General features: G+C 42.1%; 2 protein-coding genes across 6 annotated transcripts in view; one reads left to right on the forward strand and one right to left on the reverse strand.

The window, feature by feature from the left end:
- Positions 1–27717, forward strand: part of LOC136149213 (guanylate-binding protein 6-like) — a 210476-nt gene that overhangs the window by 14927 nt on the left and 167832 nt on the right. The window lies entirely within an intron of this gene.
- The window catches only part of LRRC8B (leucine rich repeat containing 8 VRAC subunit B), a 68230-nt gene continuing 60040 nt past the window's right edge, over positions 19528–27717 (reverse strand). For all 4 annotated transcript variants that reach the window (XM_065909238.1, XM_065909248.1, XM_065909259.1 and 1 more), the window contains one exon: positions 19528–24761. In XM_065909238.1, coding sequence (XP_065765310.1) covers positions 24489–24761 — 273 coding nt within the window. In that variant the 3' untranslated portion in view covers positions 19528–24488. The remainder of the gene's footprint in view (positions 24762–27717) is intronic.

Raw genomic sequence — 27717 nt, forward strand, 5'->3', positions numbered from 1 at the left:
CCCCGCCTGTCCAAAATGTTGAGCAGACTGGAGGGAAAGTTAGGCAGGAGGCAGAGTGCAGTCACTCCGAGACAGCACCTCGAGCTGAACAGTCTCCCTCCCTCCCAGTTTCCTAAGGTTTTGGAGCAGTTGATTTCCCATGGAAACAAGCAGAAATCTGTTTTAATCATCGGGCATTTTTAGTTTCCTAATTTGTATGGGAACCTGGAGATACTGACATATGGAACATTCATCGTCCCGGAAAGCTACAGCTGAAAGAAAAATAGTTAAAGCCAGTCTTAAAACTGGAACGCTTCTTCATATGCCTTCAAATGACTTTCCTTAATCAGAGTCTGTTAACAGTGCTGCCAAAAGACTTGGTTCTGTTTCAGCTCAGCCCTTCTAGCAGGATTTGCATTTGAACCTTGGTGAGTGCCTCCCCCACAGTACAGCCCAGCCAGCCAGCTCTTGTGGTTGGATGGGGAGTCCCCCCTCTCAGCTGCTAAACCAGATTTTTAAAAATATAATTTTATGTATTTAATTTTTGGCTGTGCAGGGTCTTCGTTGCTGCTGGGTTTTTCTCTAGTTGCGGCCAGCAGGGGCAACTCTCTTGTACAGGGGCTTGTCTTGTTGGCAAAGCATGGACTCTCAGGCACGTTGACTTCACTAGCTGTGACTCATGGGCTTCGTTCGTTGCTCCACGGCATGTGGGATCTTCCTGGATCAGGGATTGAACCTGTGTCTCCTGCATTGGCAGGTAGATTCTTTGCCACTGAGCCACCAGGGAAGCCCTGAACAAGGTTTGAGAGAGTGAAATGAGCTCTGGCTGAGTTCTAATCCTGAACCTTGCACACACTAGTCCTGTGATCTTGGGCTAAAACTGAACTTCCCTCTGCGTCATTATCCTCCTCTGAGGATTTCATTCCATCATTTATCAAATATTTATGGAACATCTACTTTGTGGCAGCACTGTTCTAAGAACTGGGAAGATAGCAGTGAATAAAATAAGGTCTCCACCTTTGTGGAGTTTAGATTCTCTTGGAGGGAGATAAACACTAAAGCAAATGAGTAAGGTAAAATATGCTGGTGATAAAGGTTATGGAGCAAAATAAAGCAGGGGAAGGGAGTAATTGGGATGGGCAATTACAAATTTAAAATATGTGGGTCATGGAAGAGCTCACTGAAAAGGAGGCAGCTGAGGAAAGTCTTGAAGGAGGTGTGAGAACGAGCCACATGGATATCCGGTATCTGAAGAAGAGCATTTGGGTGGAGGCCTTGAAATGGGAGATTACCTGCTGTTGTTGAGGAATAGCAAGAAGCCCAGTCCCTGCCCCGCCCCCCCCCCCCCCCCCCCCCCCCGCCCAAGCCCCCAGCGCTTTGTTAGAGCAGCTCAAATAGACTGCAGTTCTGGTGGGAGGATAAAGCAGTTCTGGTGGCAAAACGAAGGGATTTTCCTCTCTTGCTTTGTATTTTTGTGAGCCTAGCATGTGACTGCAAAAATATGGTGTCAGTCAGGCTCAGATATTGCTTGTTCTTTTGCTTTATATAGCAAGCAGTTATGCAGTTGCTATTCCCGTACATGTTGAAAATAGGATCTCAAACTGTCTTTATGACTTAACCACTTGGAACAGCAAACTGCCCTGCAAGTCTCCTGCTTCACCTGTTCTCAGCTCCCACAGGTAGAAACACAGCCCAATCAGAACCACTAAGGAAGATTCAAACACAGAGCTTCTGCTTGTGTGGATGGTCATCCTAATAGCTACACCTTAAAATATTATCTTTCTCTGATTTTATGTTAAAAATTTCTATGATGGGGGAGTTTCCTAGTCATTCAGTGGTTAGGACACCGAACTTCCACTGCAGGGGGCATGGGTTCCAGTCCTGGCTGGGGAACTAAGATCCTACAAATCATATGGCAGGGCTAAAAATAAAAGTCTGTAATGAAAAAGCATAAAATGCTGGGGGAGGGGGAGCAGCACAAAAAATTTATGGCAGGAGATCTTTCTAGGAAGATCTAGGAAATGGCATACATAGGAAATAAGAACAAGGAAAACTATCTTGAAAAACATAGAAAAACTCTTTTAAAAATGGGACCTTAGTGTATTTCAGATGATAAAAATGACTTCCTGTACTTTTGCTGACTTGCACTTATTTCTAACTTACAAAATTCCTCCCTAATTCTGTTCTGTACATCTGTGTCTCTTTTTCTGTTTTGCATATAGCATTATTGTTACCATCTTTCTAAATTCCATATGTATGCATTAGTATGCAGGCTGGATGCATGAGACAAGTGCTCAGGTCTGGTGCACTGGGAAGACCCAGAGGAATTGGGTGGAGAGGGAGGTGGGAGGGGGGATCGGGATGGGGAATACATGTAAATCCATGGCTGATTCATGTCAATGTATGACAAAAACCACCACAATATTGTAAAGTAATTAGCCTCCAACTAATAAAAATAAATGAAAAAAAAAAATTCCTCCCTGACTCCAAGATGTTAATGTTGGTTAATAAGATGTTAATGAGAATGAATACTTATAAGAAATTCCATTCTAAGCACTTAAATATATTAATTAATCTAATCCTTATAATAGTCCAATGCCCCTTGTCATAACCTACAACAGGTTTGACCTATAAAAACAAATAAAAATACCAAATAAAATGCTGGTTACCAGAGGACTAGTGGTGGGAATATAAGACTGATAGTGCTTAAGGGTACAGACTTGTTATGAGTAATTATAAGTAATTGAGATCTAATGTACAGTGTAATATAGATGATAATACTATAAGTATGTAATGTGAGAAATATCACCTTAAATTTACACAATGTTACCTGTCAAATTTATCCAATAAAAAAGAAACATTAAAAAACCTTTAGTAGGTTTGAATCTCAGCTCTGTCACTTGCTAATTAGAAGATTTTGAGACTCAACTTTCTACTATATAAAATATGAATAATAATGACTCAATTCACAAGAATGTTGTGAAAATTAACTTGATGTAGTGTGTGAAATATGCACATAACAGTGCTTGACACAGTGAGCTCTCCATTAACATTACTCCTATTACTGGTGACAAATGGTTTCTTGGCACACCTTGAGGTGAGAAGTTATAGATGTTCTACAGCAAAGAGGCCACAGAGTTAAAATCTCTTCTTCTAGCCTTTAACAGGCTATTACTAGACAGTGGTTTTCAGCTTCAAAAACCACAGTTTCCCCTATCCATATATTAGAAAGTTTTGGAGTTTATGCTAACCTTCAGGGCATTGGAGAACTCTTTCTACAATATCCAAATCAAGAATGTGTTCCCATATCACTGACATTTTTAGAGTAATTTTAAAATAGTTATTATATGCATATGATGCAAAATTAAAAGAAAATACAAAAAGATATGCAGAGAAAAGCGTCTACACTGTTACCTTTTTTTAATATATCCACCAGAGATATTGTGAATATCCAAGCTTACACACTCTCTCTTTCAAATATTCAATCAGCATATATATTTAATAAAGTCTATTGTTTTTACTGAGATCCAGTATTGATTAGTATTTCCCCGAGAATACTTTCTTACAGGCTGACAATAGCTGCTGACTCTGTTGGTGATCATCTCACCAAAAGTCCTGGAGAGGTGTCAATAATCAGGTAAAAGAAGCAAGCAGGGATAATACAAGAACTCCAGGAAGGAGGGTGAAGCTGGTGAGTGACCCTGGCTGACAGATGTGGCTCTCAGAATTTTAATTGTACTATCTTATTGACTTTTCCCAACCAAGTAGTCTCTCCCATTTTGCATATGAGAAAATGGAGGTGTGGAAAGGTTAAGTGACTTGAACAAGGTAACAGAGAAAGTCGGGGAAGCAGGCTTCAAACTTAAGTTTGGCTGGTTTTAAAGCCCTAAGCCCAAGGACTTCCACCCTATGGGCAGGACAGAAGGATCAGACTCCAAGGAAAGTAGGAGGAGCTGTATTGCCAGTTGTTTTAAATGTGGTGGGGGTGGGGATGTGGAGGAGGTGAAATATGAAAAACCTAACAATTATAGTAGGAAAACAACACACAATAGGCAGAGATCATAGTCAACAACGCTTTTCTGCCTCAGCATCTCTTCAGACATGTGAACATTAAATGTTCTCTGAGATCAGCACTAACTCACACACCTAATACGTAATGGTGGTGTTTTGTTGGGGAAGACCCTCAGTGCTCCCTTAGTCTGTCCCAGAACCCTCACTTCAGAGGCTGAGTAGAAATCAGTTATCATCACTTGAGCACGTAATCAAGACTTTTGTAAATGAAAACTTCTGAAAAAAAAAATCAGATGGTGGTGGCGTTGTCTTGGTCTGTTTAGACTGCTGTCACAAAATATCACAGATTGGGTGGCTTAAACAACAGCCATGTCTTTCTCACAGTTCCAGAGGCCGGAAGTCCAAGGTCAACATTCAGTTATTGGTGAGGGCCCTCTTCCTGGCCTGTAGACCAATGAGTTAAGATGAGGAGGAGAGGATACAAAATCAATACACAGAAATCACTTGCATTCCTATATACCAACAATGAAAAATCAAAAATAGTAAGAAATCAATCCCATTCACTATTGCAACAAAAAGAATAAAATATCTAGAAATAAATCTACCTAAGGAGACAAAAGAATTGTGTAGAGAAAATTATAAGACACTGATAAAAGAAATCAAAGATGACATAAACAGATGAAGAGATATTCCATGCTCCTGGGTAGGAAGAATTGATATTGTGAAAATGACTATCCTACCAAATGTAATCTACAGATTCAGTGAGATCCCTATCAAATTACCAGTGGTGTTTTTCACAAAACTAGAACAAAAAATTTCACAATTCATATAGAAACACAAAAGACCCTGAATAGCCAAAGCAATCTTGAGAAAGAAGAATGGAGCTGGTCCTTCATTCTTCAGGAAGGACATTCTCCTGAAAGACATCCTTCAGGAAGTCAACCTTTCTGACTTCAGATTATACTACAAAGCTACAGTCATCAAGACAGTATGGTACAGGCACAAAAACAGAAATATAGACAAATGGAACAAGATAGCCCAGAAACCTTATTTTTGACAAAAGAGGCAGGAATATACAATGGGGCAAAGACAGCCTCTTCAATAAATGGTGCTGGGAAAACTGGACAGCTACATGTAAATGAATGAAATTAGAACACTTCCTAACACTATACACAAAGATAAGCTCAAAATGTATTCAAGACCTAAATGTAAGACCAGAAACTATAAAATTCTTAGAGAAAAACATAGGCAGAACTCTTGATGACTCCAAGCAAGATCCTCTATGACCCACTGCCTAGAGTAATAGAAATAAAAACAAAAGTAAACAAGTGGGACCTGATTAAACTTAAAAGATTTTGCACAGCAAAGGAAACTATAAGCAAGATAAAAAAACAGCCTCAGAATTGGAGGAAATAATAGCAAATGAAACAACTGACAAAAGATTAATTTCCAAAATATACAAGCAGCTCATACAACTCAATACCAGAAAAATAACCCAATCAAAAATTGGGGAAAAGACCCCAACAGACATTTCTCCAAAGAAGACGTACAGATGGCTAACAAACATGTAAAAGATACTCAACATTGCTCACTATTAGAGAAATGCAAATCAAAACTACCATGAGATATCACCTCACACTAGTCAGAATGGCCCTCATCAAAAAGTCTACAAACAATAAATGTTGGAGAGGATGTGGAGAAAAGGGAATGCTCTTCCACTGTTGGTGGGAATGTAAATGGATACAACCACTATGGAAGATGACATGGAGTTTTTTTAAAAACTAGGAATAAAACCACCATATGACCCAGCAATCCCACTTTTAGGCATACACCCTGAGGAAACTAAAATTGAAAAAGACACATGTACCCCAGTGTTCATCGCAGCACTGTTTACAATAGCTAAAACATGGAAGCAACCTAGATGTCCATCGACAGATGAATGGATAAAGAAATTGTGGTACAAATACACAATGGAATATTACTCAGCCATATAACGGAACACATTTGATTCAGTTCTAATGAGGTGGATGAACATAGAGTCTATTATACAGAGTGAAGTAAGTCAGAAAGAGATAAATATCATATACTAATACATATATATAGAATCTAGAAAGATGGTACCAAAATATATATATAAAAAAAAAGAAAGATGGTACCAAAGAATTTATTTGCAGGGCAGCAATGGAGAAAGAAAGAAAACAGACTTATGGACATGGGGAGAGGGAAGGAGGGGGTGAGATGTATGGAGAGAGTAACATGGAAACTTACATTACCACATGTAAAATAGACAGCTAATGGGAATTTGCTATATGTCTCAGGGAACTCAAACAGGGGCTCTGTATCAACCTCAAGGGGTGGGATGGGAGGGAGATGGGAGGGGACGCTCAGGAGCAAGGGGACATATGTATACCTATGGCTGATTCATGTTGAGGTTTGATAGGAAACAACAAAATTCTGTAAAGCAATTACACATCAATTAAAAAATAAATTAATTTTAAAAAAGAGAGGTGGGGAGTGGGGGAGGAGAGAGAGCTCCAGACTCTCTTCTTATAAGGGCACTAATCCTATCCTAGAGGCTTCACCCTCATGACCTCACCTAAATCTAATTATTGCCCAAACCCCACCTCCTAACATGATTACATTGGGAGTTAGGGTTTCAACATATGCATTTTGGGGCGACATTTACATTCAGCCCATAGTATTAACAATGACAAAATAATGCTAATGCTAAACGCTTAGAGTTTGACAATTGGCAAGTATATTTCACATAAACCAGCTCATTTGCACCTCACAAGTTAGTTTTAATACCAAACAGGGCGCTGTGGGGGCTCCTGGACACAAAGCCTTTCTGTGTCACCCATTTCTTTGATTATAGGAAATAACCTTTATTCAGCCTCATGACCTTCCTGAGTCCTAATGGGCAGATTCAAGCCGTTGTTAATTAGGGAAGGAAGGGCATGTGAGACTAGTGATAAACAGTCCAGAGAAACAAGGTCCTGTTTCCCCATCAATGGATACACACAACAATGTCTGAGTTGTTTTGCAGATACCAAACCCCCTCCAGGTGGAAGAAGTTACAATTAACCATTGTATGCTGCCCTCAAGCATGTAGACCCCAGACCAATTGAAACCTGAAGGCTGATGATGCAGACTCCTCCTTACCTCACCATCAACATATCAGAAGAGCATCCATGAGCTGATCACAAGCCCTCTATGAAGCATTAGTATAAAACTTCTCACTATCCTTTCCGTGTGGGGGGAACACAAGGTTTTCTGAGGCAGACACCTGCTGTATTCCCCTTTGCCTGGCAAAGTAATAAAGCTATCCTTCTGTACCACACTCTGGTCTCTGAGATTTGATTTGGCACCAGTGTGCAGAGAAGTTGAGCTTTTGGCATCAGTTTTTATATTCCTTCTTTTATGGTGAGGAAGCTGAGTTGAGGAGGATTCAGTAGTTTCCCCAAGGCCACACAACTAGTAAGTGGCAGTGGCAGGGTGCAAATTCAAGTCTTCTAATTCCAAATCCTGTGTTCTTTCAGCTGCCTGAGAAATCAGGCCACTCTGCCCCGAGGATTAACAATAGCAACAATGAAGTAGCAACAACAACTGATGTTTATTTAGTGCCAGACTGAGTGTCACTCGGGCTTCCCTGGTGGTTCAGATGGTAAAGAGTCTGCCTGCAATACAGGAGACCTGGTTTGGTCCCTAGGTCGGGAAGATCTCCCAATTCTAGGTCGGGAGAAGGGAATGGCTACCCACTCCACTTTTCTTTCCTGGGATATCCCATGGACAGAGGAGCCTGGCGGGCTACAGTCCATGAGGTTGTGAAGAGCTGGACATGACTGAGCAACTAACACACACACACATACACACACACGCACGTCATTCTCTTTGACAACGTTATCTCCCAGGGCAGGTACAATTATTCTATTTTACATCCCTGAGAAAATCTAAAATTATCAGGATTGAGTCACTTTCACAGGATCACACAGCTACTATATGACAGAAAAAGTATTTGAACCAGGTCTGGTTAAACCTAAAGATTATGTTCTTATTAAATGCTCTGCACTAATGGCCTTTGAAATGCTCTTTGAAAAACAATATGTAAGAGGAAAATATTCTGTTAGACATATTTATGGAGATTTCAGTCAGAAATGGATTTCTTGCCCTTTAAAGGCATTAGAGTCCTACAATGTACTCTATTGAAAGTCGTATTTTTTAGGCACTGCAGATGGAGGACAGATGTTTCTTTATGCTCTGAAAGGTCCACTTTATGTCACTGACCAAAATGAGATTGTATCTTGTTCTGAATGTTTCAGAAAAATGGCATCGGACAGATCACTCCAAATGAAAGCCAAATCAAAGGAGGGACTGCATAGATTTGATGAAAACAACAACAGGAGGTTAGTCAGTGGTTTGGGCGGAAACTTTTCACTGTGAAGTTCATCCTGAACCACACAGACATTTTCAGAGGTGCTCTACCCTAAGATTCAGCCTGAATGCAGAGAAATGCATTTATGTCTGATGGAGGCTTATGGGATGGGTTGGGGGGAGGTGCCACAGGTCGGAGTAGTGTAATGCTGAACTTTCACTATGATACAGAATTACAAGTAGAATAAAGGCCCTAAGGCGGTAGAGAGCAAGTGAAAGCTTTGCTGTGACTTGAGTATGACTGTTCAGATAAACAGATGACTTCTGTGAATTCAACAGTCATGCTTTAGTGCCTGAGCATATTTTAACTGCCCATTTGGGAAGAATGACTAGACCTTTAAGATAATACTAAAGATCATATTTCACAGTCTTTGTTGTGTTTTGGAGTCGCAATTGCAACCTGTGAAAAAGTTTTTCAGAGCCAATACACAAGTACACTTATGTTTTGACCACACTGCTCCCCAGATTAGGAAACCATTTGCATTTCAGAGAGAATCAGAGCCTGAAACTTCCTTTATAGTCACCTACCTCAATGCTTCTCATTTTACTGAAGAGGAAACTGAAGTAGGCTTAGTCAGGGTTAGTGACATGCTGGAGTCACTTAACAAGCTAGGAGAATGTTCCCTGAAGACCTAAAGGATGTTAGTTCAAGATGGTGTTTGCAGATTTGGTTGAGTTTCTGCATAGTATCTAAAAATACAACCTCTGAAATCAGATCTGGATTCTAAGCCAGATTTGTTTACCAGCAGTGTGAGTTTTTACAGAAACATTTAACATTCTCAAGCTTCAGTTCTCTCATCTGTAGAATGAGCAAAAGATTTTCATACCATAACCTCATCATTCCCATTATGCCCTCAAAGTCTGCACCCAAAGTTCTACTTCCTCATGTTGTTCACGTGCCCACAAACCTTTGAAGGCTTATCGCATTCACAGTCTGTCCACAAAAAGTACCCACAAGCAGTTTCTGGCACGTGTACTTCTCCTTGGGCTTTCTGGCTGACCCCCTGGTCCTGGGATTAGGTTTGCCAATGCCTGCTGCTGCTGCTGCTAAGTCGCTTCAATCGTGTCTGACTCTGTGTGACCCCATAGATGGCAGCCCATCAGGCTCCCCCGTTCCTGGGATTCTCCAGGCAAGAACACTGGAGTGGGTTGCCATTTCCTTCTCCGTGCCAATGCCTAAACTTCTGCTTTTCATTCATTCTGTACCTACAATGTGCTAGGCACTCTACTAATTGAAAGGAAAAGAAAGATTAACAAGATTTGATTTCTGTTGTCAGTTTAGTGAGGAGGAAATCTAAAATAACTTCACTATATTTTTATAAAGTTTAAGAATAAAAGCACTGAACTGTAACTTGAGGGAAGGAAGGTGGTCAGAGAGGAAATATTTTGTCTTAATCTTGAAGAATGAATGCAGGTTTGAGAAATTGATTGCCAGGTAGATAGAGAGGTAGGGAGATAGATCAGGTCAGTTGCTCAGTCGTGTCTGACTCTTTGCGACCCCATGGACTGCAGCATGCCAGGCTTCCCTGTCCATCACCAACTCCCAGAGCTTGCTCAAACTCATGTCGATTGAGTTGGTGATGCCATCAAACCATCTCATCCTTTGTCATCCCCTTCTCCTGCCTTCAATCTTTCCCAGCATCAGGGTCTTTTCCAGTGAGTCAGTTCTTCGCATCAGGTGGCCAAAGTACTGGAGTTTCAACTTCAACATCAGTCCTCCCAATGAATATTCAGGACTGATTTCCTTTAGGATTGACTGGTTTGGTCTCTTTGCAGTCCAAGAGACTCTTAAGAGTCTTCAATACCACAGTTCAAAAGGATTAATTCTTCGTTGCTCAGTTTTCTTTATAGTCCAACTCTCACATCCATACATGACAACTGGAAAAACCATAGCTTTGACTCTATGGACATTTGTTGGCAAAGTAATGTCTCTGCTTTTTAATATGGTGTTTAGGTTTGTCATAGCTTTACTTCCAAGGAGCAAGTGTCTTTTAATTTCATGGTTGCAGTCACCATCTGCAATGATTTTGGAGCCCCGAAAAATGAAGTCAGTCACTGTTTCTGCTGTTTCCCCATCTATTTGCCATGAAGTGATGGGACTGGATGCCATGATCTTAGTTTTCTGAATGTTGAGTTTTAAGCCAACTTTTTCACTCTCCTCTTTCACGTTCATCAAGAGGCTATTTCGTTCTTCTTTGCCTTATGCCATAAGGGTGGTATCATCTGTGTATCTGAGGTTGTTGATATTTCTCCCAGCAATCTTGATTCCAACTTGAGCTTCATCCAGCCTGGCATTTTGCATGGTGTAGCCTGCATATAAGTTAAATAAGCAGGGTGACTGTATACAGCCTTGACGTACTCCTTTCCTGTTTGGAATCAGTACGTTGTTCCATGTCCAGTTCTACTGTTGCTTCTTGACCTGTATACAGATTTCTCAAGATGCAGGTCAGGTGGTCTGATATTCCCATCTCTTTAAATAGTATATAGATGATAGATAATCTTCCAAATTTGTATTGAAGGAAGGGGCCTCTGAGTGAGAGAACGGGGTGGGCAAAGGCATGGAGGTTTGGGGAGGCTTGGCCCAGTGGCCCGCGTGCGCTCCCTGCCCTTCCCTGTGGGGGGCCTACAGGAATGCGTGTGGGAAGTCCAGCACTGCCCTGAGGGTTTGGGTGCTGGCCAGAAGCAAATCACTGGGGTCAGGTCACAGTGCTGCTTTGTTAAGCCTCACAGTGTGCTAGAGGGCAAGAAAATGAGCATTTCCAGTGAGTCACATGTAAGTGACTGTGTCTCTTTCTCAAGGTACTGAGGTGGGAGGTTGGAGGGGGCGGCTCCTGTCATTCTGGGTGACAGAGTGAAAAGTCAACATGGTTACATTTCTGCTGCTAATATCATTCCAGTCATGTGGAGTCGGATTTCATTTTCTCAACCTTCTTCTCTCTATAGCTACAAGAGACAAGACTTCTTCCTTTAATCACACAATCTGACTCTGGAAGAACAGACAAGCGTGCCTGTGGTACATGGTCTCAGAGAAGGCTCTGCCTGCCCTGTTCTCCGCAGTGCCCCGTGTGGTGGTGGGTACATGCTTGGGACCAACAGGGAACCCTTCTTGCCTTCCTCTGCATCTTAATATGGTTACCTGACTGATCCCTGATATCAGGTAACTGATACCTTCCTGGTTACCTGATTGCTTCCAGGGAGATGTGGGTGCTGTCCAGGACATGGCTGGTTTTCTCAGCCATCTCTTGGCTGTCTGTCCTCTTCATATGAGCAGAGAGAAAAGAAGGAGGAAAGAAAGGGGCCGTGTGCTCCTAATGGATCAGGCCAGTCCGATCGGCAGACATTCACGGAGAATTTCAAAGCCCGGTGCTGACGCTTCAGGCAGCCGTGGGTGCTGACCACACCAGATTTACAGTCTAGTCAGGAACACAGACATTAAACGAATAATAGTTAGCAAGGGGATGGCTACCTCAAAGCAGAGTGCCAGTCGCCATGAGAACGCACACAGGGGAGCCTGAACGTGGACCTGGTCAGGCAGCTGCTATGCTGGGGAAGCGACCATTAAACCCAAGAAATGGAAGAACTCAGGTTAGTTAGACAAATGGAACATGGAAGAGAAATACATGTGTAAAGATGAGAAAGAATACATTTTAAAAGATTTTCTACCATCTATCTTTGGGAGGAAAACTCATGACCACTAACATGCAGTAAATACTCACTGGGGTTGAACATGATGCTAAGCCTTGTACTTAATCTCCTGGAATCCTCCTGAGACCAAGGGAGGTCTGTTTTCATGAGGGTGGGACGCTGTTTGTCTTGTCCTTATTGATCCCACTGTATCCTCAATACCTAAAGTTGTCCCTCTGTGGGAGCAGGCATTAAATATTTGTAGGACAGAGTCTACACTTTACAGATGAGGAAACTGAGGCTAAGAGAGGTAAGGTTATCCAGATCTCACTGGTAGAGATAAGATTCCAACCCGGGATGCAACCGGCTGATAGCCCAGCTCTAAGACAAGGGGCTTGCCTTCTCCTCTTCTAAACTGCAGAGTTCACACCTAGGCCTGGAGCAGTCTTGAGCTGGATACCAGGGCACAAAAGAGGTGCATAACACACAGCTCCAGGGCTGCCAGTCATGGGTCAGGTCAGCCAGCCGAGTCTGCCCTTGGCGCTAGCACCCTGCCGGGGCTGTACCCTTAAACAGGAAGGATCTGACACCTCTCAGTGTACCCAAGCCTGGAAGCATGTCTCTGCAGCTGGAGACTGTTGGCTGATGGAACACTTAGGCCCAGAGCCCCATGAAACAGAAACCAAAGAACTGAAAACTTGGAGGCAGCAGCTGGTCTCAGGTTAGACTCTGGGCTGGACATCAGTGGTGATGGATCAGCCTTGGATTTCATGCTTTGCTGTTAAAAGCCCAAGAGGGTCAAGTACCTCCCAGGTCACCTTTTTACCTGTGCCACCCAGGGTCTTTTCTCCTTACAGGGAACTGTAACCTGAGATGACATAGGACCTCCTGGGAATGCGCCTATCTGCCCTGCCCTCCATGGCTCCTTTTCACCGCACATCTGGTTCTCTTGATGGGAGGCTTGGCAGAACAACCCTTTAAAACCATCCCATCCTCCATCACCTGCTGTTATGCAGTAGGTTCTTAAGTGAATAAAAGGCTTGTTCACATGCCATAAAAATGAGTCATTTATAAAGCTAAAAATTAAATGTATGACATGCTCAAGCTCTTAAGAAAATTACTCAATAATAACCCTGATCAACACTTCCCACTTACTGAGCGTCTTACATAGATCAGAATACAGGAGTTGGAAGGTGCCCCAGGGAACACCTAAGCTCACCCTCTCATTAGGCTCTGTTAGATGGGGACCCTAGCACACAGGCACCCACAGATCACACTGGAAATGGCAGTTTTAAGGGCCGATGCCAAATCCTAAAAGTCACAAGGATTCCACTTTCTCTCCCACTATGAGCTGGCCCCTGGCGTCCTCAACATGTCCAAACTCCCAAGCCACAGCTCACACTGAGGAAGGGATTCCCTGTAACCACTCTAGCCAGGGGCTCAGCTGGGGCCCCTGCTGATTATCTGAGGCAGCACCTGAGCCATTTGGCTTATTTTCAATCTTGAAAAAAAAAAAAAAATCTCAGTGGGCACTCTTTTCTAGCTGGGGGAATTAGACTCATCATCAGAAAGAAAAAGGGAGGCAGGCCAATTTCTTTCATCTTCTAGAAGACTATAAAAGCAGCTAATGTGACGCTGCAAAGTCACTTGTTTCCTGAGCCGAGCTCGGTGGCTGGGATGGAAGGTCATGTGAGAACTGCAGTTCCATTGTGTGAAGGGCCTTGGAGGCGGTTGATTGGGCAACTCACAGTGGGTCTGACGTGCCCTTGTCTTGAAGGGCCGGCATTCTGAAGAAACCAAGGGGAAATGACAAGTGAACCAAGGCTTCAAGGAGTGGGTTCTTAGAGTCTGAGGTGAGGCTTTCTGCATGTTTAGGGGTATGTTCAGCCAATATGCAGAGCCAGGGAGCGACACGTCACCAGCTTGGTGTGAGGAACACACCTCCTTATCCAGAGCACAGCAGGAATTCAATAAGGACAGCATTGACCACCCCTCCTCCACGCTCTCCAAAAGTCCACATCAGCAGAATGAATTTAGAATCAATTTAGCCTGAACTGTGATTGGTAGTCATTTTGCAAGTCTAAAATGTCTGCCAGCATCTCTGTATAATAAACCAAGATTCTCAGGGAGTTAAACTATAACAGCAATTCTGTATTAAACCCAAACTGACTGGGAGCCCCATGTGCACCCTGAAGCAAGAACCAAAATATTGACAACTCTTCTTTTAACAGGATAAGGTCTTCATCCATCATCTCTTACAGGGTCTGAAACTCAGAATGGCACTCTTCCTCTGACGAGAGCACATGTGCTCATAGTTTAGGTTAGGACATTGAAAGAAAAACTCTGCAGTTTCAAAAATAACCACGAAGTTTAAAATTACGTTAGTCGTTTGGATGAAATTGTTGTATTTATACTAAAGGGTGTTTGAAGCGATGTGTTTGTGTATATGGATATATCTGTGTGCATATCAAGCCTTTCCCAGCATGTCTGCACAGTCTAAAGGACAGAATACTGGATCAGATGCTGAAATCCTGGGCTGCTCTCACACCGCCATCACTTGCTTGTCATATGATCTTGGCAGCGTGCAGTATACAAAAAGCAGTTCTTTGGTGGCAGAGTCTCCAGTTCAAACCCTGGGTCTGCCACATACTAGCTATATAATCTAACATGTCACCTCAAGTCATTTAACCATCCTGGATTGATTTCTTTCCTGTAAATGGAGACCGTGCCTATCTTAACACATTTTAAACACATTTATAAAGTCTATGGCCATTGAATTCAAAAGTTCTCAATAATGATTAATTATTGATGGCTCCTTTCAGAGCCTAGCTGTCTGATAAGTGAAGTGGGGATAGGAGCCTCAAGTGCTTTGGGCCCTGCTTTGAGCACTGTGCTGTGCATGGCAAGTGTTATTATCGGGATACAGGAGACAGTTAAAATGAAAGCAGCTTGTTAGAGAAGGCACAGGACTTGCAGTTAGGGAGGAAGTTTGGGTGCTAGTCTTGGCTAGGCTTTGGTTTTAGACCAGTGGATCTTCCCAAGTGGCACTAGTGGCAAAGAAACCTCCTGCCAATGCAGGAGGTGGGTTTGATCCCTGGGATGGGAAGATCCCCTGGAGGAGGAAATGGCAACCCACTCCAGTTTTCTTGCCCGGAGAATCCCAAGGACAGAGGAGCCTGGCAGCTATAGTCCATAGGAATTGCAGAGTTGGACACGACTGAAGTGACTTAAGCACAGCACACTCCATCCAACCTTTTTGGCACCAGGGACTGTTTTCATGGAAGACAATTTTTCCATGAATCAGAAGGATGCAAGCAATGGGGAGTGATTGTAAATACAGATGAAGCGTCACTCACTTGCCCACCACTCACATCCTGCTGGGTGGCCAGGTTCCTATGTGCCACAGATGGGTACTGGTTCATGGCCTGGGGGTTGGAGACCCCTATTATAGACTCCTGTGCTCCTGAGAAGAGCACTAAACAGGGGGATATGCAGGTTTCGGTGCCAGCTCTCTCAGGCAGTGGGGCTTGTGATCTTAGACAAGTCACCTAGGTTTTCCTCGTCTAAAGTCTCCATGGTTGCTTCTGCTGGAAACTTCTGTGATCCTAGAAAAGGATGGGGGAAATAGTATGAACAGGAAGTGACTCATTGGTTCAGGAGAAGACAAACTAGGATAGTTGTGGAAGAGCAGGAAGCAACAGGCTGAAAGCCACCAAGAGGAGAGCAGTCAGCTCTGAAGGGCAGAGCATGATCTGTGAGTCTTCAGATACTCAGGTGGGTGAGAGGGTGAAGTGCTCATCCTGGGTGCTGTTTACCTAAATCTCTGTAGAAAGAGCTTTTGCAGACCTGTAAATTAAATTGGATTCCTCTTCTGAACAGTCACAAGATGTTGGGAAAGCTCTCATTTTTAAGTTTGCTGTCTTATCTGTAAATTGGGCATCACACACCAAATAAGGTTGCTGGATGGACTGAGACAGCACACATGAAGAACCTACCAGAGTGCTTGGCTGGTTGCAGGAGGCACGTGCTCAGTCGTGTCCAACTCTTGTGACCCGTGGACGGTAGCCTGCCAGGCTCCTGTCCATGGAATATTCCAGCCAATGCTACTAGAGCAGGTTGCCCTTTCCTTCTGCAGGGGATCTTCCTGACCCAGGGATCGAATCTGTGTCTCCTGCATTGGCAGGTACCACTGATGCCACCTGGGGGTCCGCAGAAGGCAAATGATGTTATTGGTGATGTTTCCCTCAAGGTGGCAGACTCCAAGCTGAAGGAGCAGGGATGAAATGATTAGATTTCTTATCTTTCCTCAGTTTGAAGCCATTAATGAGGTCTATAATATATTGTTCTGCCCAGGGATCGTCGGGTCAGCGAATTTCCCTCAGGCCTCAGAATGCAGATTGAATTAATGCTTTTTCACTTGGCTCCTTCTTCTGGGTTTCCTTTTTCACAGAGCAGTTGCCCGAGACTTGTTCAGTCTATTATGAAAAAGGCGACAGAACCGCTCTTTTCTCAAACCCAAAATGACCTGTGAAGTTTTTTTAGGACATGCCATAGAAGCACGTTAAGACATAAGCACATGAGACAAGGATGTGAATCCTAACCCAGTTTAAAGGAAGATTAGAGGGAAACTCCCTTCAGACAGGTGGCATTTGGTCCCCGCAATGTTCCAACATTTGCCTTGGCACTAACTTACAAAGAACACCAAATATTACTGGAATAATTGATAATAGGTCAGGACCAATTAACTTGGGTTTTCATATGCAATTCATTAGGTTCCTAGCCTAAGGACTGCAAATTGGTCCTACTTCCATCCAGCACAGTGAATAAGTCTATCATTTGGAATCTGAAATTGTGACAGAAAATCACTTTGTAGGAAGGGAAAATCCTGATAACTGAAAGCATTTATTTACTTTTTCAAATGCATCCTATTTTATTCAGCATGTTGTATTCAATGGTCCAAATCTATTACTCCTCTTCTGGTAAACCTACAACCTGAGGAACCTGGGAAACCATCCTGTCCCTAGTGTAATCCCATTTGCCTCCAGTTCCTAGGGTTGCAAGCACGTCGAGCCAGCTGACAGTCATACTCCTCTGGACACTGTGATTTCAAAGACATTTATTTTGATGACTACAAAGTAAAACATCTCCCTTGATATGATGGGTATTTAATACTCTCAAAGTTGGGATTTAGTAAAGGGTGATTTATGTAAGCATGGAATATGTGGTTAGGACAATGCTAAATGGTCCAGTCAGAGACAGAGACACTGAAGTGTGTAGCGCCTGAAATCTGGGAAGGGAAAGAGTTGGGTCAAAAGAGAAGGATGCTCTGGGGGGAAAAAAAGGAGAGACCCGGCAGCTGATGGGCCTGCTCGTGAGGCCTGGGAGAAGTGACTCTCTGTTGGGTGTTTGATAGAAATGCTATGAAGACTTCTTTACACTATCTCCCCAACCCCCAGCTGTCTCTCTGCTCAGTCATCTTTAAGCTCTACCTCACATTTTTGTGAGAGTATTGCTTTTGGAGAAGGAAATAATTAACCTATTTAAGGTCCATGATTTTTACTAGTAGAAAACCAGCTCCCCCATCTTTACCAAATACCTAATAAATGAACATTCAAAGCATGTTTCAAGGTTGCTGAATTGTTTCCTGCCCAGGCACCCAACATGTCCTGTCTGATGCTGGTGCTGGGCATTGCATAGGGCTTTCTAAGTGCATCTCATTTGAGATGGAGTCTCTGAGATTAAGTGAGGGCCACTGAATTCTAAAGATCTTCCCTCGGGAGGCAGGCAAGGAGAAACTGAATTAAAGGGGAAGAAATAGGAACTAGGCAAGCCTCTATTTGATTTATTCTCTTCTCAGCGGCAGAGGGAGGCAGAGAGTAAAAAAAATGATGTGCCTGAAACCCTACACAAACCAACAACAGGCCTGCATAAAAAGGCACACAGAACGTAAGGTATTTGCTATATAAGAAGTAATCTGAAAAGCTCAGTGGCACACAGGCCGTTCTATAGAAGTACTTACTGGTATTTAGGAGGCAGGACTTAGAATTCTCATCTGGAGCATAATGAGACAACACAGGGTGAAGAGAGACTTATATTTTCCAAAAAGAGACTGCACATGTTGAAAGATGACTTTTTTCTGATCCTTCTTTGGCATATAGATATTCTTCTGTAAATATGGGGCTGAGTTCAAGCTCTGGCTTTGTGCCTTTGGATAAACTGCTTTTCTCTGGATCTCAGAGATGAGAGGGACACAGAACACAAGCTAGGAACCTGGATTTCAGAGAATCCAAACAAGGGGCAGACACCCAGCCATGAGCTGCAGCTCCACAGCATCAGGCTGTGGCCTCAGCAGCACGGCTCCCTGCCCAGCATGTTTGCAAAGCGGTTTGCAAAGTGGAAAGGAGTGAAGAACGTGGACCCACCATTGTTGCCACGATTGTGGGGGCCGGTGACTGCCTTCTGGGCTGTTAGGATAGGACCCAGCTAAACCACCTTGCAGGGATGCCTTATGTCAGGCACTGGTTTCATCCCCTCAACATATTCCCATTCCCAAGGCATTTAGAGGTGAGAGAAAGCCTTGCTTAAAGTACATTTCCAGGGGAAAATAGTGCCATCTAGTTTCCTTCATAACCTGCTTCAGTCTATATCAAGTTCTGCCCTTCAGCAGAGAACAGTTCTTGGTATCTGCTTCCTAATGTGCTCCTGAAACTGAGTATGTGATTGACAGAGGGGAAAGGTCTTCTGTCCAAAAGTTCAAACTATTATGTACCTGGTTTCCCAGATAATTCCATCTCTTCTCCCAACCTAAACTTCAACATCTCCTTAGTTTTTTACTTTTTATTTCATCTGGTCCACCAGTCCATGTTAGCGCTAAACTAACAGCAAATGGAGAAACAGGAGCCAAGAAGAAGAAAGGGAGAGAGACGGGTTGGTTTGTGAACCAGTCCCAAGGGACGAACACTGCTGGACAGATGAATCAGGAGAGTGACAGACTGCATACCCTCCCACAGGGGATTCTAGGATCAGTCCAACAGTTTTCAGAGCCTGGTTGCCATTGTAGCATAGTTTAAAGACTCATATTACTGTTATGATAGCCATACCGCCATTCCTTGGTGGCTCAGTGGTAAAGAATCTGCCTGCCAATGCAAAAGCCACAGGAGACGTGGGTTCGATCCCTGGGTCAGAAAGATCCTCTGCAGGAGGAAATGGCAACCCACTCTAGTATTCTTGCCTCGGAAATCCCACGGACAGAGGAACTTGGCGGGCTCCAGTCCACGGGGTTGCAAAGAGTCAGACACAACCTAGCAACTGGAAGACAAGAACAGAACATAAATCTGAAATCTACCATTTGGTGAGCAATATAACAACACAACTGCACAGGGGACCCTGGGAAGAGGAGGGGCTCACTTCTGGAACCTAGGCATTGATAAACGTATACAGGTGAAATCAATCCAGTCAACTTCTTCCAACACTGAATCTGTTTTTATTTGCTATTTATTATGAAAATTGAATCTGTATGTTACATAAAAGTTATTTTAAAAACAATAAAGTTCACTCAAAAGTACTAAATCTCAGGCAGAGGGATTTAACACCAAAATCCAGATTTACATGGTAAACCTGAGGGCCAAAAGCATTCAGCTCACAACAAAATCTTAAATTTTCTGATAATTCATTACCAAAAGCAAAAACCAATTATGTACATGTTTTAAAATATATGACAAAAACAAAATAACAAATGCTAGCATTCCTTGTGAAGCTAACTACACAAAATATTTCTTCTCAGAATTGGCCCTTTATTTTGTTGAGAGTGAAACATTGGAAGAGCTTGAAAAATATTTAAGCATGAATATTTAGGTTTATACATAATACATATATGTACAAACACACCCATGCTAATTCTATGCCCCTTTGAATTTTTTAAATTGCACCATCTCTGTTAAGAGATAACATGTAACATGCAGGAGGCATTCCTAATTGTTTTTCTCAGCCCGTAGTGTACTATACAAGTCAAATGCAAAATTTAAATATGAATTCAGTTCAATTGGAAGCCATCTCAACTCAGTACTTTGGCTCTTATATTCTATGTTAATACTTCAGGTTTTGATGGAACTGTTCGTATTTTTAAAAAGGTGAAGAAAATGTAGTTCATTACCAAAAGGTACTTAGTAGATAGGTCTCAGTGGATGTAGAAGTGATGGATCAGAGGCAGGAAGAAACCAGTTAAAGGGGTTTCTTTTCACTGCTTCAGCTTTCAGATACAGCTGAAGAAATTATTACATCCAGGGCATTTTGCAACAGTTATTACTTTAGGCCATTTCATGTATATAATGTCTTCATAATTCAAACCAGGGTGCAAAATAACTCCTCCCCAGACCAGACTTCCTCTTGTTTCTAGAAAGAAATAAACACAGATTCTGATGCAATATACACTTCCTGAAAACAAAGTGGATTTACAGTTATATTCTCATTCTCCCAGTTATATTGGTATGGATGAAGGATCACTGGATCAGCTCTGAACACTGCAAGGATGAGTTGAGTAGAACAATTCAATTAGGCGTAATTATAGGCTTTGACTTCCCCCCAAATAAATACATGCTCCAGTATTATTTCAAGTTCTCTAGCACAAATATATTCTGTTACTATATCAATTTAAGGAGGTGGGTGAGCAGAGAGGGAAAACAAAATAGCTTATGTGGATGCGACAACGTTACAAGAAAGTTTAGATGGAAAGAGTATTTGATTGAAAACACAAGGAAATAAAACTAAACCCACAGAATAACTGTTTGATTATTTTAATGGCTTTGAACCCATCAATATTATGCAATATTTTAATTCAACATACAAAATTTAAATCCTGAGACACCCGAAGAACAGAAACAAATATTTCCACTATCAAACAATAATGTTATACAGATAACTCACTGCAGCTCCCCGCAGCACATACACTGGAGCTATGCCACAACGATGAGATCTTGGCATCTCTGTTTACCCTGTTTAACACAAACATTTGCTAAGTGACAGTGAAACATGGTGATATCAGGAGAAAATGGAGACAAAGGATGAAGAATGGAGACAACTTATCTGTGTGCCACACAGATGGACCTTGATGTACTTTAGGGAGGGAACACTCACTACACCTTACCTGGAATGCTCAAAACCACCTAGGTTGCTGACCCAGTCTGAGCATTTGGTTTTAATAAGTATTCTTGGGCTTTCCTGGTGGCTCTGCTGGTAAAGAATCTGCCTGTAATTGGCAGACCTGGGTTTGGTCCCTGAGTTGGGAAGATCCCTTAGAGAATGGAATGGCTACCCCCTTAAGTTTTATGGCCTGGAGAATTCCATGAACTGTATATATAGTCCATGGGGTTGCAAGAGTCAGACATGACTGAGCGACTTTCACTTTCATTTTTTTCACTTTAATATTATAGCTAAGAGAATAGAGCACTCCATGATTACAAGTAAGGAATAAAAAATAATTAAGATTTTAGCATTAACCTACAACCACTTGCAAATTTGGAAAAATATTACACATATCCAAAACGAATAAATTACATTTTGTACACACAGGGATGCGCCTGCAGGCTCATCATTGTGTATCTGTGTGTGTGTATGTAAATAAAATGCATCCAAGCTAGCATAAGCTGTCAACTTTGTTCTGAATAACATCCATATTTATTTTTTGGAAAATGCACTACACATTCTTGGAAATCAAATTGTCAACTAGTCTCAAAATTATAATTGAATAAACTTCATTTGTTTCTTTGAAAATCCTCTTCCAAAATGAAGATCTGCTCCAGTATTGCATTAAAGTTGGCAAACACCACAGTTTTGCATGTTAAGTGGTGGTCTCAGAGTTCATGGCATCTGTGCTACATCATTCCCAAAGCTACCTAAACACTGGTGTGTAGGATTGAAATAAAAATGTTAACTTAAAAATTATGCATCAAGAAAGTAGTTTGCACTAGTAACCAAATTCTTGTGTTTGGAAAGCAGCTTACAAAACTCATGATGATAGTAACTTGCTTCCAGAAACGTGGATAAGGAAGATTTAGCTAGTGCCTTCTGCAGGTGGACAGACCCTGGTGACCAGCCAGGAGGGGCTGTAAATTGTCAGGGGAATGGTGTGTACGTGCTCAGCTGCTCAGTCATGTCCGACTTTTTGCGACCCGATGGACTGTAGCCTGCTAGGCTCCTCTGTCCATGGGATTCTCCAGGCAAGAATACTGGAGTGGGTTGCCATCTCCTCCTCCAGGGCATCTCCCCAGCCCAGTGATCAAACCCACGGCTCCTGCATTGACAGGCGATTCTTTACCACTGTGCCACCTGGAAAGTCCCAGGGGAATGGTAGTAAATCTGAAATTTGTTTTGAAAACTTTTCCTTATCAAAAGGGATCAGATTTTTCAAACACATTAGGAGTAATTATATGACCCCAAATGAACATATTTCCATGTAGCATATTCATGTTCCAAACACAAGATAATCCTATCCAACACTGGAAATGGTACACATAACAATTCTACCGTGCAACACAGATGGAAAACATTAAAATGACAATGATCTCACATTAAAAAGATTGAAAATAACAAAAAAACTAGAGTCAGAATCTGTTTTCTGAAGTCCTAGAAGAAAGTTTCATCAGTTATGCCTGGGTCCCTGAGAGCTTGAGTGTTCTGACTAAAGGCAAGTTTTGGTAAGAATTGCATTTTTACATTGTTCCTCCTCAATCAGAATAAACAGCAGTGTTTTAGGCAGCTTTTGGTGTTTTATGTCTTTTTTATAGCTACGACTCAAATTTTATTTGACGTGAACAATTCTTTTCTCTGAATGTCAGCTCAAAGGTGTGTGGCAGGTGAGGGAAGCTACATTTGGCCATAATTTGAAAACTCATTTTCATCCTTCTGGAAGGGACAAGGCAAGGGAAAAAACATACCAGACATCACAATTCCATGTTTACAGTGCTCTTTACCCATAGTGTTTTCCAGTTTTGTCGAGGTGCAATTCATAGATTATTTCATAGTTTGAAATGGCATCACAATGCCTATACACAGAGAAAAACACATCGAAAATGTACATTTCCCCAAAATGAGTCAGTCGGCTTTATTCATTTTACAATATGCATGATAATAAAAAGCCAAACACAAAACTCTTTATTAAAAAAAAAAAAGAGCAAAATGTATTCCCGAAAAGTCAGACAAAGGCATGAGATGAATTTCAGTTAATAAGATCTATTTCTTTGTGAGTTTTGAGAACCCACAATAAACAATGAATAGAGGCTGAGTGTTTCACATTATAATCCTATCTAGACATCATGCAGATGGAGAAGAAAGTATTTTGTTTAACTTTTACTTAATTTCTACAGAGTGTTTGAAAATCAGTTTTAAAGATCCAAATCTGTACCTCTCCCCTCCATCACAGTTTTTGAAGTAATTAAGAATGGTTACCCGTACAACAGCACAGCAACTAGGGAAGAGAGAGGTAGATGATGTGGCCATCCTCTTGGAAGGAAACCCCCAAATATTTTAGGGCACGAAACACAAGGCTTTTGTTATCCAGAAATAATTAGCTGCAGACTACAAAAACATTTTGGAGCCAAGTGCGCACAAACGTGAGACTCGTAAGCAGCCGAAACCAAGTATATTAATAGTAAGTTCTTAAAGAAAAGGATGTGTTCTCTGTACCTTACAAAAACTATTCTCACAGATTTTGAATCCAAGATTACACAATAGAAAATATTTGTATGTTTTACATTTGATATAAAAATTAGTAGCAAATAAAAAAGGCTCCGATGATATACAAGAAGAAGTTGCAGAGGATACATTAAAATTTCAGGATGGCCCGAGGGTGACTTGTCCTAAACACCCTGCTCCTGTTCTGTGCAAAGGCCACAGGCAGGCACTTTCTCAGGGTTCATCACTGTCGTTAAGAGAAAACCAGATGAAGGAAGACTCAAACAAGCTGGGCAGGAAGTAAAAATTAAGCCAAGGAGGAACTCTGCCAAGCACAATGCATCCTGCCTAAAAGTATTTAAGAACATAAATCAAAGACAGTGCTGAGTGTACCTCAAGGGAATCTATGTTGATGAGTTTATGGCCTAGGTGATAAATATCAAAACAGGAAGTCAGTTAAAACAAGTATGCAAGTAAGTAATATCTCATCTTCAAAAGATAAAAACTGCAGCGTAGAGATTCAATAATTTCATGGCCCCATTCTACCCTCCAAGTGTACACTTCTTATATCTCTATAAGTTAAAGATCAATTATTCACAAAACTTTGTTTCAGTGTTAATACTTTTTACCTGTTTAGACACTGAGTTGCCTTATTATAATAAGACATCTGGTTATAGTTAGTCGTAATTATCCATTGTTCATCTTTATAACTTAGGAAATTTTAGTTTTCATTTAAAGCCCTGGAATGTACTTTTAAAAATTATTCTCTCTTTAGGTCAACATTTATCTAGGCATGTTTGCAAACGTTCTGTTACAGGGGGAGGAAGAGTATTGAGCAAATTCTCCTCGACAATCAGGCAGCTCCGTTTTAGGGACTGACACCCTTCCAGTTCAGGAGGAAGTGTTTCCAGGTAATTACCGATGAGCTCCAGATGAGTAAGGTTCGACAGCTCACCCACATGAGGTGACAAGCTCATCAGGCTATTTTTCCCCAAGAGTAAACACTGCAGCTTTTTGCACTGAAACAGCCCGTCTGGAAGCATCTCAATCTGGAAAGGGAAAAAAAAAAGAAGCCAGTAAAACTAGTTTTTGAGGGCCTACTATACTACAAGTATTTATTTATACCCCTACCTTTCCCCCAAAACATTTCCAGACATTTTACAGAGGTACATATGACAATGATGTTACATCTGAAGTAGATGGGAAGCTTACAGGAAAAATATGGACATTCTGGAGTCATTATTGAGGCCAAGAACTTGGAAACCCCTGCTGTATATGGATGGGCAACAGATTAGATCTAACAATGCAATTCTCAACTCTCAAAGGAAACCTATCAGTTACATACTCATTTACAAACCAGGAATTTAGGAGAAGCAAATCATTCTCAACAGTCCTCAAAAAGAGTTTACTGTGTGAGGTAATGAGCTATACCCTCAAAAACAGACACAAGGCTATTTCTTAGGGTTTCACAATATTGACTGAAAACTTCCTTCTGGTTTAAAAAAAAAAAGCTGACAGAAGCAGACAAGAAGATGCGATCGTATAAACATGTACATTTCATTCTCCTCTACATGCATGCTCATGAGTAGTAAACTCTCTTCCTGCTCCTCAGAGTTTTAAGTCATATGAAACACAGAAATCATTTGGAATATGATAAATAGCCTGCGATTAGGTCAACACCTAGAAATGCTCAACTGAACTGCTCCTCTGTCTGGTGGGAAGGCTGAATGTGAGTTTCTAAGGGAGCCACAGTGTGTATATGAAATGGGCTTATTGGGGAAAGACACCCAGAGAAAGGAATTGCATACTCAATGTGCTCAGCTCTCATTCTGCCACTGAACTGCAAGTTTGTTCCAGGCCAAGCTGGACTGCACATACTCCACCCTCTAATGCTTCACAAATTTATACAGGCCTGGACCAGGCATCTCTGCAACTATGAACCAATGCAGGCTCCCTAGTTCAAGAAGTTGCTTTGTTAGAAAGAGGGATGAACGGGGTGCTCCAGAGTTCAACTTGCTCCTCTGATGACCTAGTACAACCCCACTGAGCCAGTTCTCTGCAGGAACTTCCAGAGCCTTCCAGAAATATCTCTTTAAAAAGATAAACATTCCCTATACAGTGTAAAAGATGGTCAGACTGCATTAAAAAAAAAAGGCTTATTATGTTGGAATCTGCCCCCTCCTCCATCACTTATACATACATTTAGTACTGGATATCCTTGAAAATAAATCTAATGATCACTGCTTCTAAGACTATCATACGATATAACTCCTCATTCTACATCAAAATACTAGGTGGTATAAGCAAAGGAAAATATCTACCCTTTTATTTCATTCCTTAAGAATGCAGATACAAAACCACAGATATGTCAATTTCAGTATAGATACGGCAGAGAAATGAGAGGAAAAAAACATAACCTCCTTCTGATCAGACATTATCTGCAACTCAAAAATAGGGTCAGTGATGTACAAGTAGAGGGAATGATCAGTCCTGTGCAATGAGTGTGCTCAGGGTTGAGAGTGCCTGCTGGCACAGAAGGAATGACTGAGGCAAACAGGCTGAGAGGAGGGCAGACTTGTCTCACTTGTATTCAGTGGATGTCTTCTGAGAGCCTTGTTCTGTGCCAGGTTCCCAACCAGGTGGTGGGGATAAAATGCTGAGTAAGACAGATGGGTCTTCAGGACCCATGCAGGGCCTCTCCACCTTGGCACTGCGGACATTTGGGGTGGGATGATTCTTTGTGTGTGGGTGCCCTGTGCATTCAGCAGCATCCCTGGCTTCTACCTGCTAGATGCCAGTGCCACTGCCCTCTCTAGTGTGACAACTAGACACGTCTCCAGACAAATGTCTTCTGCAGGGTAAAACTGCCCTCCTTTGAGAAGCACTGGTCTACTGGGGAAGAGAAGTACTAAACAATTACGGAGATCATTAGTCTACAATGGCTGCTATGAAGAAGAGTGCCTTAACCAGGGCTGCATCAAAAAACCCCAATCTCTCTTCTTCAGTCAAGTTTCCAGACTCCAACAGGTATCTTAATTGTACTGATTTCTTATTGGGTGAAGACCGTAAGCCATTTTCCTCTCTGGCTATCAGCACTACCATGTCTCACTCATCTTCTTTCAAATCTCTGGATGTGTGATTTTAGCTTCTTCTCAGCCCCCAGTACAGGTGAGGGGTTTCAGCAGGCAAGGAGAGTGAGCTCTGGGGTTGGCCCCTCAGTAGTCACTGTTGAGAAAGTGAGTGAAAGGCTGTGGACAATGCACACTTCCTGAGCGCTAACTGTCCGTCTCAGCCAAATGTGCTTAAGCCTTCAGAACAGCCAAGGAAGGATGGTGCTCTTCCTATATTCATGGCTGACGTTGACAATTAGATATTTCACTGTTTCCCAGAGGCTGGGACCTCACTTCAGAATTCTTCTGTGTCAGCTTTCCTACTCTTCTGGCCATTGACACATGCTATTTCAGAACATGCCAACCTAAATCCATAAAGTCCAATCATTTCAAGAAACAAAGCTGAATATTTCCATATCTAAGTGATAATGTCAAAACCAACATGGAACATGGCCACAGAAATGATCTTTAGAGGGGATTTCTACACTATTCACCTTTGGGCTAAAAGTCTGTGAGTTAATAAAATGCATTTAAATGCAGAAATAGAGAAATTGGAAGACCGAGGTATAAATTGGAGTCATTTTTAAGATTTGAGCAAAGCCATTAAATCCTCCTCCTTTCCTGTGCTTCTTGGTCACATCCAACACCATCATAATCCAACTACACTTTGGCACTGGAGAGAGCTGGAGGGTTGCCTCTTCCTGCCCCGTCACCCACACACACCACTGCTTCCCATGCAGCATCATTTGGACTGATGCATCTGAGCTGCAGGAGAAGGAGCACTGGAGGAGGAGCTGAACAGAGGTTCCAGCCCAGATCCATCACTGGGAAACTTCGAACCCCAGGCAAATTGCTCTGAGCTTCAGTTTCAGTATCAACAAAGTGAGGGCAGTGG

This window comes from Muntiacus reevesi, chromosome 1 (assembly GCF_963930625.1).
Source record: "Muntiacus reevesi chromosome 1, mMunRee1.1, whole genome shotgun sequence".
NCBI lineage: Eukaryota > Metazoa > Chordata > Mammalia > Artiodactyla > Cervidae > Muntiacus > Muntiacus reevesi.